This window comes from Prinia subflava, chromosome 1 (genome assembly GCF_021018805.1).
Source record: "Prinia subflava isolate CZ2003 ecotype Zambia chromosome 1, Cam_Psub_1.2, whole genome shotgun sequence".
In the NCBI taxonomy this organism is placed as follows: Eukaryota; Metazoa; Chordata; class Aves; order Passeriformes; family Cisticolidae; genus Prinia; species Prinia subflava.
This window is the reverse complement of record NC_086247.1, coordinates 49,278,551-49,291,804: the sequence shown is the minus strand read 5'-3', so window position 1 is coordinate 49,291,804 and position 13,254 is coordinate 49,278,551. Positions and strand designations below refer to the sequence as shown.

Genomic DNA, 13,254 nt, shown 5'->3' with positions numbered 1-13,254 from the left:
GTTCTCCTTTGGTTTTGGATCTCCAAGATAAAGGAGTACAGGAAATGCATGCATTAGGATCAGGCTTTGGAGACTTAGAGGGTGGAATGTGAAATACAGAGAATATCTTATTTGAGAATTTCAGTTTCCAAAATCTTCTCATTTCTTTTGGGAGACTGTGCATACAACCTACTGGAAATGCCAAGGCAGAGCATGCTGTAATGAACACTTTATAACAATAAACACTTTATTACAAAAGCCTTGGCTTTCAGAACATTTTCTCCTGGACACATTCCACTAAGATAAAGAATATGTGGACACTCAAGACATGCTGATGGTGCTTCCTGGCAGAAGGCATAAAATCTGAAAAGACACGGCATGCCACCACAACATCTCTCAGACCAGGCTGCACAACCACGCAGTGCTACTGGCAAGGCTGTGTCTTCTCTCAAGAACAACATAACGAGAACCCACTGTGAGCTTCAGCTGATACAATAAAGTAGTTGGGGCAAAGAAAAAAATCCCCAAACTTTGAGGCAAGCTGCTATGGCAAGAGAGTAAAAAAAAGACAGAAGAAAAATGTTCAAGATAACAAGAAATGTACTTCAAAATATCCAGCTAAAAGAAGTAATAATAGCATAGTTAAATTGGGTAAAAGCTAAGGTTGTGGCACACCTCTGAAGGAGTGGGCAAAAGAAGGTTCTTGGCTGTTGTGTATTCTGAGAAAACTGAGGAACACAAATGCACGACAAGCATGAAGAAAAATGGAACAGGTCCAGCCCCGAATGGAAAAAATGTAATGTCCAGAGGAGATGTATATATCTTATGTTGATAATATATATATTCAATGTAACAGTCTGTACTGACAGGTAGCAACGTTTGACAGCTTGACTTCACTTTTTTTGTTCAAATACAGGAATGAAAGTTTTAATAAATGGAGCATTCTGTCGAAGTCATTCCTTTTTACAGATCGATGTGAAAACCATCTGATACTCATACCTCACTTATGAAGGTATGGAATGGACAGTAACCACTTAAATTTGGGCTAGATTTGCATCCTCACTGTTTTATTTTCATTTATCCTGCCAATGCTTTTCACAGGATAATCAAGTAGGCCCAAACCTGCTGACCAGCTTTACATACAGACCAATAAGTTTTACATTCAGGAATCAAAATCAAAGAACCACCAGATAAAAAATTATTTGGTTGCTAGTTGAGACTGCATCATTGTCCTTACTATCATTCAGTAAATTACCTCTGATAACATGGGGATGTGGTGATGTGATGTGATGTGCATGCAAAATTTGGAAAAAGGTTCTGTAGGAGATCTGGAATGTATTCGAATTATACTCAGACACTGTCCTATAGGAATTTTGTTAGATTTGTGGTTGTTGTCCTGGGACCTGGTTACGTAATTTGTTGCCACTGTTCTTATATTAATTATTCTTTTGTGATCTTACAATATTTTATTAACATTTCCAGAAATGTCCTGAAAATTAGGATACTGTAGACATGACAACAAGACTCGTGTTAAACAAAGTTCACCTAGTAAGGCCAATGTTTACCTTTAAGTTGTTACTCTTTGTAAGGTTGATTTTGACATTAGGTTCAGGAGCTGGATTTCCCCACTGATCACACAACTGAACAATAAGGGGTCTCTGCAATTCTCTACCATTAATCACTGCAACAGGCTGGAAAAGAAACAAATGCATGATACTATTCAATCCTGCGCATCTTGGACATTCAGGGCATTTCAGGAATCCCCAGAGCAACACCTTTTCCATACTATATGTCTCCCAGAGCAGCTAGACTGTGACTGAATGGTATGCAGGAATGTATTTCTAGAGTTTGTTTATATTCTCCTGTTAGATTAAAATGCACTACTTGAATTAAATGGCATGGCTTACTCACATTGATGTGACTAAACAGAAGGACATGGTTCTGAAGGGCCTTATCAATGTTCTTGTTGTAGGAAAAGCTATGGATTTTCTGATATACTAAAACAGCTGCCTAGAGAACATAAATAGTTATGCTACTCCCTGAACCTTTTATTTCATTTTCTTCAGTAACTTCCTTCTTCATTTTCCCAAAACACCGATCTTGATTCCTGTCCTCTAGTCAGAGATACAATTTTCTTTTTTTTCTGCTTTTAATTTTCTATTTCTGGTTTCTGCAGCAATGTAAGCCCTACCATTTGAATAGCCAAAGTAAACACTGAAAAATAATTTAAAAAAACCAAGGCAAATAGATGTACAGTACCAAAAACTTCCAGCCATTTCCATTAAGTCCTGTACTCTATTCTCTTTAAGTGTTTACTTTCTGACAGTAAATACTTGTAAACCTAGGACTGCCATCCTACATCCTGAACATCAAAAAACTCCAGGAAGAGATGGAGAGATGATCCAGCTATTACTACCACTAAGGATTGTATATCTTTGGGAAACAGCAGTAAAAAATGGGTGCCAGGATCCAGCCCACAGTAGAATTACTGCACCAAAGAAAAGTTACGCTATCTGTAGAAAGGCAAATGGGGCAGAATAAAGTTTACAATATTTAAGGTTGTAAACATATACATATGAGTTAGATTACTCCAAAGTAAGTTTACTTTTAAAAGCCTACTGTAGTTAGCTACTGCACGAAAAACGGAATTAAAATACCTGACTAGAGACCATGTTGCTTTTTTCAAACCAGAATTGTTCAACTTACCTTTTCTAACTCTGGCCAATCCACAAACTGCAACTTAGCTGGGTATCCTGCTGCTAAATTCACTCTGATAAAATCAGAAAATTCACGCCAAGCAAAGCACAATTCTTTGCTTCCCAGTAAACAGGGCTTATACCGAATACCTTTTACTTTCATTGTTTGAGTACTTTCCTGTTGAGAAACAAAGAGAAGATTTTCTCAAGAACAAATAAAGTAAAATGTATTAGTATTTTTTCAGTGTAGCACTTAGCATTTATGCTATAAATACAATTTGGTGTTTTTACCACGAGACAATGGACTAAACTTTAGTGGACTAAAAGTTAAATCACAAGTTCTACTCCCTCAGTTAAATTTAAATGAAATTCATGAGTAAGAAGTGACCCATTTCAAACTCAAGAATTTCTCAGAAACCTGTTTTTCAGGTTATATCCAGTGTATTTTAAAAGGTATAGATCTAGTCCTTTCTACAAGGTTCTTCAAAAGATCTTAAAATCAACTGTACCAACATAAAAAAACACAGAAGAAAAGACTAAAAGCAAGACAGAAGAAAACATATAGAACAATGAACTAGAAACAAAGCAAACCTGACTCAAGCACAAAGTGAACTAGCCTCCACCTTGTATAGCTGCAGCAGTGATAAGGTTTTCAACAGATGCAGCTGTGTTCATTAGAACAGGGTCATACAATTTTAATGCTTTAAGCAATCAACTAGTGTGTAATTTGACTACCTCTGCACAATTTTGGTTCAATTCTGTGCAACAGAATTAAGACAATTACCACACAAATGCAACAAAGAAACTATATGACATCTTATAAATACCTCCCAAGTTATTTTCAAATTTGATTTATCAAGTCCAGGCCCAGAAACTCCTAAGGAATTTACACATGCAGATGTCATTGTCTGAACCTGATTTCCAAACTGATCTGTAATCATTATATCTGTTAAAAAAGATGATGACAATTAAAACAATTATTAGGATGATTACCTCAACAGCTGCTGTAATGAAACATTATATAACATATGGAATATAAACATACACAACACAGATACAATATAGAGAAAATTTAAATAACTATCACTAAATCACAGGCTGAGGTTGGAAGGTACTTCTGGATTTCACCTGTTTCAAACCCCCTGCTCAAGTATGGTGACCTTGAGCCAGTTGCAGACTGGCAGCTTCTGAGTACTCCAAGGAGGGAGACTTTCACTGTGAGGCTCTGTCACCCTCACAGAGCAAAGGTGTTTCCTGATGTTCAGGGGGCACATCCCGTGTTTCACTTGGTACCCATGGCCTCTATTTACTGTCTCTGAACACACCTAGGAAAAGCCCAGCTCCAACTTCCTTACATTCTCTTCAGGTTTTTATAGACTTTGAACCTTTATATACTACTACTACTATATACTTATATACTTATACTTATATATATATATATATACTTATACTTATATACTACTACTATATAACTACTTATATACTAAGAACCTTCAGTCTTGTGGGTGTAAACCAAACGTATCTATATAGTTATATCCCAGATTTGTGATTCTCACTTTTTTGAATAAAAAGATTATTTCTTACCAAAAAGTTAAAGGAAAAAATATCTTAAAATTGAAAGCTGTTTTTCAGCCTCTTAGCTCTATGTGTCTTCTTCATACACAAACTTCTAATGTCTCAAGATATGGTAAGAATTTTTAATTTCTTACTATGTCATACTACATACAGAAACAAAAGGACAATGAGAAGACTGATCTCTAACATGCCTTCCTCTTTGTTAAAGTTAACCTTAAAAAGTGTCACTTTGAAGTCCATGCCTTAGCAATAGTCTGAATGCTGTTATGGCCTTTCAGACTTCAAAATACATGAACTAAACAAAAATCTATGAACTATTTGAACTAAACATGATGAATATCCTTATGTACAAAGTAAAAGGCAAATTTTATCAGAGAGTGACTCCAGAATTGTAAAATGGCAATTTGGAAGTCTAATCATCTTTCTGTGAATAAGAATGTAAACCTGTCTTTAATATTAAAGTAGTTTAAGGAAATTTACTCTTGATGACATCTGTATATATAACAGCCTTAACAAACTGCCAAGAATAAGAAACGTATCTTAGAAGAAAATGAAGAATATGCAAACACTCACCAATTTCACTCTGTAGTTCTTCACCCATTTGCAGTGTGTTTGAGCCTTTCAGTTTACATTTAATGTGTTTGGGTTCATCAGGAAGTGGTCTGAGCACAAGACAATTTACTTATTTCTCTCATCAAGGTAAATACAACATAATAGCAGGCATGATAAATATCTTAAAGAATCTTAATGCTTGGTCATGTAGTGTATTTTATTTTCCTACTATACGTTTGTGAAATGACTAATTGCTGTAAATTTACCCCAGCATCAGAGTGCAGTGAATTAATTTTAACCTATTAAAATCACATGAAATTACACTGAAGTAATTTGGAATCAGATTCCTCTTAATAAACTTTATAAGATACAAGTCTTAAAGTCACTAAGAGAGATAAACAGGTAATTTTAAAGTTCAGTTTACAGCCTATCAGTTTTGACTAAGAAATCAGATGAGAACTAACTTTGCAGTGGTATTTCTTTCTCCTCAGTCACCACTCACCTAACTCTTCAGTAAAACTAGTTATTCTGTGAGCTAAAGTTTACTGCAAGTTTACAAAAACATCAATAATATTCTTCAGTGTATGTGATCACACAAGTGATTACAGGGCTGGATGCAAGCATATCACAATGGAGTCTTTCACATAGGTAATGTTCTCACATAATAAATTTACACAAACCCTTCCCACTTCCCAAGCTTACATTCTCCTGTTAATTTATCATTTCAGCTTCTGTAGAAAGACTTTTGTTCTACCCCAAAGTAATGAGAGCTACAATGCTATGCCAATAACATAATTAATAAGGAAATATATCAAATGAACAAACCTGACTGTGAATGCACTCTCCAAAGACACATGCTCATCAAGGTAAGTAATTAGACAGTAACGTACATCTTTAACTGAAGTTGGTACTTTTAGATCAGGTAATAATCCCTGCATCAACAGCTCTCTGTCAATTTTAGGTGTCCAGTTAACCTAAAATTAAAATTTTATAAATTAATCAAAGGCTAAGTTATACATGACTAGCTACATAATAAATCTTGTAGCCATTCTAAATATGCTCATCTAACATACAGGCAATAGCAGCTTTCAATGGAAAGCCTGGATATTTCCCAGCAATAACCAATGCTGTGTGCTGAAAGTCAATTGAAAAAAGCCCAAGCAGACCAAAACATGCATTAGGTTTCCCTCACTGAACGTGAGTTAGTAAAGACACAAGTGTGATGTATTTGATGAATCTCTACGTTTGTCTTAGGCTCCACATAGACAGGGGGATAAGATAGGCAAGCAAGTCTTCATGGAGAAGAACCTGCCTATTCAAAGTTCCTAAATGTTGGGAAGGCCCCTAATCCGAGGAATCATAACTATGTCATAGTTATTTTACACGTTTAGGAGAAGCACTGGAAAAAACAACCCGCTTTTCAGAATATCACCCTGAAGCATTACTTAACATTTAATTTAAAAAATTATTTTAAAAGAATTATTAAGAGGAGAGTTAAGTTTCCATGTTTATTAATACAGTTTTGAGGAAAATTACTTCATACTCTGATGTTCATGGATTTTAAGGGTATCAGCTTTGTGTCTCTCCCCCATATTATGCTGCTGTTTACTCAGAAGTACTTGCCTTGATTTTCTCTGCAGCAGCAGCAGTTATGGGTATTTCCCTTTCTGCTTCATCATACATCTGAAATATAAGTTTGTCCATGACTTGGCCAGCAACACAACAGACTTCATCCTGATTTTTAATCTGAAGAGCTTTTTGTCCCTTCATACTTAAGACCTGTAGTCTTGCAACGTGACTGCTAGGAAGAAGTTTAATAATCTTTTCCACTGGTGGCACATCTTTGCAATTCTATTCATGGGTGAAGAAAAAAAATGACATACAATTAAAATATTAAATTTAGATATGCATACACATAACACTGTAATAGCCTATGGCTCTATTCAGGATTACCAAGTATGACCAAACATGAAATCAGCCTGACTTGTCAAAAGTAAATAAAAAAGATATGCCAACATACTTACAACTTGTAACAGATACTAGAATTGATGCTAGCTGATTAGATTTTTTTCTATTCCACAACTAGTAGGTCATAAAATTTACAACATACTTTTTAAGCATAATCCTAAGTATCTTTTCATATAATTCATCTTGCCATACTAGTATTTATTAATAGATTTTTCCAGGGTAAAACACACACGGGTCTTATTTTCCCCAGCAGCGTGACTCTCCTGACTACCAGAGAACTGGAATGCATTTAAAAAAATTTAAAAATTCAGCAGCATTTAAAAAATTCATACTTCGTAAGCTTTGAAACTGAAATGCTACAAAAAACTATTGATTGCCATACCTCTTCTTACACTAAATGTTTATGCAGTGAGGGCAACTTGTCATAACAATCCAGTAATTAAAAGGGAGATGAAAAATCCCAGAAAACATGCATATTTCTGAAACACCTCAGGGATTTAACAAATAGAGTAAGAAGTGAAGAAAAAAAATGGAAAAAAACTTAGTTTTTTCATGATTTTCTAGTGATGAAAAAGCATAGTCACCTGATTATGACGTTTATAATACCTAAACCAGTAACTTTGGGGGAGCTAAGCTTATTCATAAAAAATGCTGGCAACACAGTACAATAAACTTTTCAATCTTTTGTTAATCCAAGCAACACTTACAGGTACTTCAAACCTTGCTTTCAGTATATGGTCTTTCTTGATATTCTGTACATGTACAACAGGACCAGTTAAAATGTTTGTTCCTCCATTACTGCAATCCACAGAATACACAGGTAGGTCTGAAGCACCTAAAAACTATTTAAAATGTAAGATTAAAAATCAAGTTTCTCTTACAGAACTACCATGATCATTTCAGAAATTATTATTTGCACAAGTCCAAATAGATATATAATTATATACAGAAAAAATCAATATATTTTTGTTTTCCAACAACTATAAGACCAACATCTGTATTTTTCAGCAGGCAATAATGGATGTGTGGGAGAAAGGAGTAAGTTATAGAAATAAAACATACTAACTATTCATTTGTTTTAATAACACAAAATAATTAGACTCTTCTGCCATGTAATAAATTCAATTAACTCATGAAGTAAACTTCCTTTTCATGAATTTACTAAACATCACACATTAAAGGAATTTAAAAATCACGTTCAACACGTTGTCGTATCACCGCAGATCCAGTCTACAGGAAGAGCGTGTACACACACAAAGTGCAAACGCAATGCAGACTATTTTGCAGTGGGAAAACAATTTTATATATCCTTGCTGGATTTCACTAGAATTGGGAAAGTCACTTTCTTGAGTCAAAAAAAGAGGGTCAAAAGGCTAAGTTTTTTTACTTCCTAAAGTCAAAATGAGATACACATTCCCTTTCCAGCTTATACTGGCGTTTATGATGGTAGTTTTATCTACTATTACTTTTAGGCACTAGACTTGAATGTTCACCTCAAAAAAAAAACCAAAAGTAAGCTTTCTGAAGTTATTTTTCTGAACGAATTTTAGCACTGTATATAATAAATATGGCCTAAAATACCTTAAAATTGAACCTATATATATATCCTCACATTATTTTCTCTTCCATTTCTGAGGTTCTAAAACTTACTGAATGGCTCATAATAGATAAGAGGTAAGAGAGTCAGTTATGGCTAGCAAGCTGTAGAAACTTCAAAAGCATTGCTACAGATATTAAATTCTCCACAGATTCCAGAACAGATTCTTTCTCTAACCCTTTAAAAAGCAAGAATCAAAATCCTTATGGCACACTATGAAATGCAGTTTACCTTACAATGAACAATCAACTCTGGCTGCACTGTTATATTTCCTGATTCATCCAGTACTTCAACCTGAAAGGGAAAAGCTGTACCATTTTCAATCTTTAGAATTTCTGAATCTGGTTTTACTCTCAATTGACGAGGAGGGCCTGTAAAAAATGCACAATTGCAGAACAATAGTTACATTTTAGATAATTGTGAGACACCGAATTTCAGTTTTTGCTATCTCAAAGAGTTTCTAAAGCCAAGCTACCAAGATATTTTTGCTAACAAACCATTTCAAACAATTCAGGTATATATATTGGTTCATGCTGAAAAGTTCGAGACACCTTCACTACATACCATCTATCTTTTGAATTATTTTAGTAGAGAACACTGAGACAAACATGATGAAATTCAGAATATACAACGTGTAAAAACATGATATAGTTCTGTTTACATAATATATGGATTCACATTCATCAAAGAAGAAACCTGGAGCTTTCTTCTGACACGTTAAACCCAAAAATATTAATGCTGAGATATCCAATTAATTGCCAAAGCTATCACAGCCACAATATGCATGCAAAGAAATGCAAAAGAAAATTTTGTTGTCATTACTTAGATAATAAAGTGAAGTGATTCAAGTAAGTCTATCTCCTGGAACACATAATTATTTTATCAGTCTTTAAAAAGAGAAGGAAGTAATAGATTACTATTAAAAGACAGGCTCTGAAGGAACAAAGAAGGCAATTTTTCAGAAGCATCCTTTATGCATGATTTATTAATAAAACTTCTATTTCAAACTCACTGGTTGAAAAATGAGACTGAAATAGCTTTTATTATTCCCTCCTCAAAATCAGCTTACAAAGCCAAGGATATCACTCACATGAGAAGAAAGAGGTAGTGAAGCATCTGTACATTGTCAAAAGCAAAATGAAGGATGAAGCTGCCTTCAGTCCAAGGTGAATAACAGGAACACAGAACACAGTCTGTCTCAAGACTAATCATTTCACTGTTTTCCACATAAACCCTTAACTCCTCAAAAGATAAAGAATAATGGACTAAACTGTGCATTATTGGTCCTAGAAAGTAGTAGACAATATCTCTACAAAATGAGATGGGCAAGACTGAAGTTTGGTAATCTGGGAAGCACAAACTTAGCTTTCATACTATACCTTATATCCCAATTTCAGAAAAACCCACATAACAAGGGATAACAGATTTCATGTAAGGGAATCCTCAGAATCAAGACACCCACAAAACATAAAATTCTGGTAAGGGCAGCGTCCTTAAAGACCTCCATGTTCCTGTCTTGCATTATGATAAATCCAACATGTAACATTAAAACTTCAAACACAATTCAATTGCCAAAGCATCCCCCTTTGCTGAGGTAAGAAACTGAATGAGCACTTATTCATTCATAAGACATTTTATGCAGGGAGAACACTTAATTTTCAATGCCGATTAGTACAGGTTAAAAGTCTTAATGCTAAAGAAAAACAAGAAGATAAGTGAAACAAATCCTCCTTTTTAACCCCTCCGAAGTTCCAAGCTAGCTCAGGCCTTTAGAGGCTTTGGAGGAATATTTCATGGACAGGATAAAGGACTCAAAAGAGGCTCTAACCCTCAGCTGCAGTAAGATGATTATTCCAGGTGGTCTCCAGAGGGAAAGAGGGCAGTCACAGAGGGAGAGGATCTTTTCTCAGCTCTTGCCAGGAAGGGGCAGTTTGGGACACAGCCAATGGGGTCAGAAAGGGAAGGAAGGGTCAAATTACATGGTACAAGCTCTAGGGGTCCCTGAGGGGGGAGAAACCATTCCCACAGGGGAATGTAACAGATAAGAAATTCATTCGTTCAATGGTGCTAGATTAGAAAAAGATTTAAAGTAATTAAAAGAGAAAAATGTGTCTCAAATAAGCAGACAAAAATTCCAGCCCCCAGAATAGTAGATAAGATTGGGCTGAGAGTACAGTGATATTCCTACCAAGAATGACATGCTCTTGGCTTTATTTCTTTTCTTGTCATCACCTGGATCCCTTTTTATACCTCACTAAGTATATTACCTTCTTGGGAGAAGCTTTCGTTAATAGTGTCAGAATGAAATTTAACAGAATTTCACTAAATATTTTAAGGATACTTACCAGGCTGCAATCTTATTTTAACGACTTGTGTATCTTCTTTCAAACCAGGAAGAGTAATCTTCAGATTAAAGTTCTAATGAAAAGAATATTTTAATTATTAACCTTAAACAAAACCATACAATAATCTCAGATAATCATGTCAATTTGTATATATGTTAATTTAAGAAGTCCCTAGAAATTATCTTGCAGGTCTACAAAATATAAAAATTTTTTCCCCCTGTACTGAAGTCTGTCTTTTCCATGTTATTATAACCAGAGACTATTCAGGATTTGTATGTTAAACTACATGATTCTGAAACCATGAAAAGCAGCTATCATAACTTTTAGTTTTAATGGGGAAAAATATAGGAGTTCAAAAAAAAAATTTCAAAGAAAGGGTCTGCAAGTTGTGTGTTTGTTGTTCCTTAGCAAGGCACCACTACTACTGTCCATCTCATCTTTGATTAAGGATGTAAGCAAAATAACTATTCCATTTTTCTTATATGTATCACTAAAACCAATTTTCACATTAAAATCAGAGAATGAAAAATAATAGCAAGAAAGTAACATCCTTTCTTTTTTAATTATGATGGTACGATATTATTTCTGTACTGCAAGTTCCTTAAATGATTCTTGGTCTTGCACCTCACCAAATTTATCTCTTGCTAAAGTCTGGCACATTTGTTCCTATACACTTTATTTCTCATAATGCATTCCATCCTGTGTCATTATTCTTGCCCTTAAATTCCAAACTTTGCCTGCAAAATTTACTACACTGAACACCTTTTAATTTTCAATAAGCAGGTATATGCTCTTTCTCCTCTTTAAAAATCTTTCCACAGCAACATTATTTGCTATTTTCTAAGCAACAACATCAAGTGTAATACGGTATCTCATCTCCTAGGTTTGTCTTTACTATGCTAGACTAGGAGACTAAATGAAAGGATAGGGACCTGGCTAAAATACTGTGTAAATATGCCTTATAAATAATATAAAAATATTTTAAAAAATCTTTAACCTATATTTATCAAAAGCATTAAGACCTGTTTTATGAAAAAAATCTTTTTAGCATGCAATGTACATTTCGGGTTTTACAGTAAAGTAGAAGCTTGACGAGGTGCTGAGAATCCATCAGTAACAGGCTGGATTTGGACAATATACTCACCGTGGAAGTGCAACCAGAAGAGTGGAAACATTTAAAGAAGCTCAAACAGACACCCGGGATTTTAGCTATTACTACTCATCATCTCAGCTAAGAATGGAAGATTTCATCTTCTTTAGCTCCCTATCATCTTTCAGTGCAAAAGTCACCAGGATAATTTGGCTTAAACCAATCTCAGCAGCAGTTCAAACTAAGACAGCTGATTTGGTGTGCTGGGTACACTGTACCACACACCCCTATGTTGCTCAGCCCTTCCAGCTCCAGTCCCATCAGCTGAAATGCACACAGGTATGGGAAATACAAATTGCTCCACATACAGCTCTAAGAGATAATTTGAAAATATTCCAAGAAATATCTATGGCCATTAGTGCAGACCAACCTTAAGCTAACACTATACGGCAATTCATTTTACACAAAAATTATTTTCTCTGTGCCTTTTTTTTTTTTTTTAAATATGTTACTTCAAGTTTAAATTTATTAAGCCTACCTTGCCCTGGCAACTATTTACACAGCCTTTAGCAGTAACACCCTTAATGACACACTTTGCTGCCACAGGTATGTCTTCATGCTTCAATGTTAATCCACTAGAAAAATATACAGAAAACACAAGAGAATCAATTTAAAAACTAACACAGTTTTTTAATATACAAGATAATTTCAGATATTATGAAAATAAAAGCACAAATATCACTTAATTTATGTGAAAGATTCCCAGTATATCATTCAGATAAACTCTATATGATTGTCGTATTATTGTCACATGAAGAAAGAGCAAAAAAAAAAGATGGCTGAATTACCTAGCTTCCAGAACTGGTTTAATGCGATTTGTCAAGTGTGTTGCATGACCAAATTCATCCTGCAGTTCCAAAGGAATGCTAAAAGGTACTCCGATTCGAAAAGGAAGCTCCAAGAGACCCACCACAAATTTCTCTGGTTTGCCCTCTAAGAGAAAAGAATAATACATTTTTTAGAAATAATTATGTGTGCTCCTTTGCTTTTTCTTGATTAAGGCTGCAATTAAGCGGTTTTCAGATGCAAAGTAAACAGGCTGTTCAGAATACTGTTATAACCAAAGTTATACTTTGATTGATGTTCTTTTTTTAACTTACACTAAAATAAAAACAATAGTTAAAATATAACAGCAGGAGACCACAGTGTAAGAAACAGAATGGGATAGTCAACATTCCCAAAGTATTCAAAATATCAATACAGCACCTGAAAGTGAACAAGTTCCATGTGGACAGCTTCTCCTAAATATTTAATTGCTTTAATTCTAGTAAAATAAATCATTCATGCAACAGAACATTTTTGTTCTGGGAAGAATAACTGTCCCAAATTCAAGAGATAAAGATATGTAATGATGAGTATGAGAAAAAGAAATGTCAGTGTATCTTTCCTGTG

At 34.6% G+C, this 13,254-nt stretch overlaps 1 protein-coding gene across 1 annotated transcript in view; it reads right to left on the bottom strand.

The window, feature by feature from the left end:
- The window catches only part of SMCHD1 (structural maintenance of chromosomes flexible hinge domain containing 1), a 69,864-nt gene that overhangs the window by 22,829 nt on the left and 33,781 nt on the right, over positions 1-13,254 (bottom strand). Inside the window, exons 20-30 of the mRNA XM_063395869.1 lie at positions 12,651-12,795; positions 12,341-12,437; positions 10,713-10,785; positions 8,599-8,738; positions 7,478-7,612; positions 6,426-6,653; positions 5,628-5,776; positions 4,824-4,912; positions 3,503-3,621; positions 2,686-2,853; positions 1,545-1,670 (exon numbers count right to left, since the gene is read on the bottom strand). Coding sequence (XP_063251939.1) covers positions 1,545-1,670; positions 2,686-2,853; positions 3,503-3,621; positions 4,824-4,912; positions 5,628-5,776; positions 6,426-6,653; positions 7,478-7,612; positions 8,599-8,738; positions 10,713-10,785; positions 12,341-12,437; positions 12,651-12,795 — 1,469 coding nt within the window. The remainder of the gene's footprint in view (positions 1-1,544; positions 1,671-2,685; positions 2,854-3,502; positions 3,622-4,823; positions 4,913-5,627; positions 5,777-6,425; positions 6,654-7,477; positions 7,613-8,598; positions 8,739-10,712; positions 10,786-12,340; positions 12,438-12,650; positions 12,796-13,254) is intronic.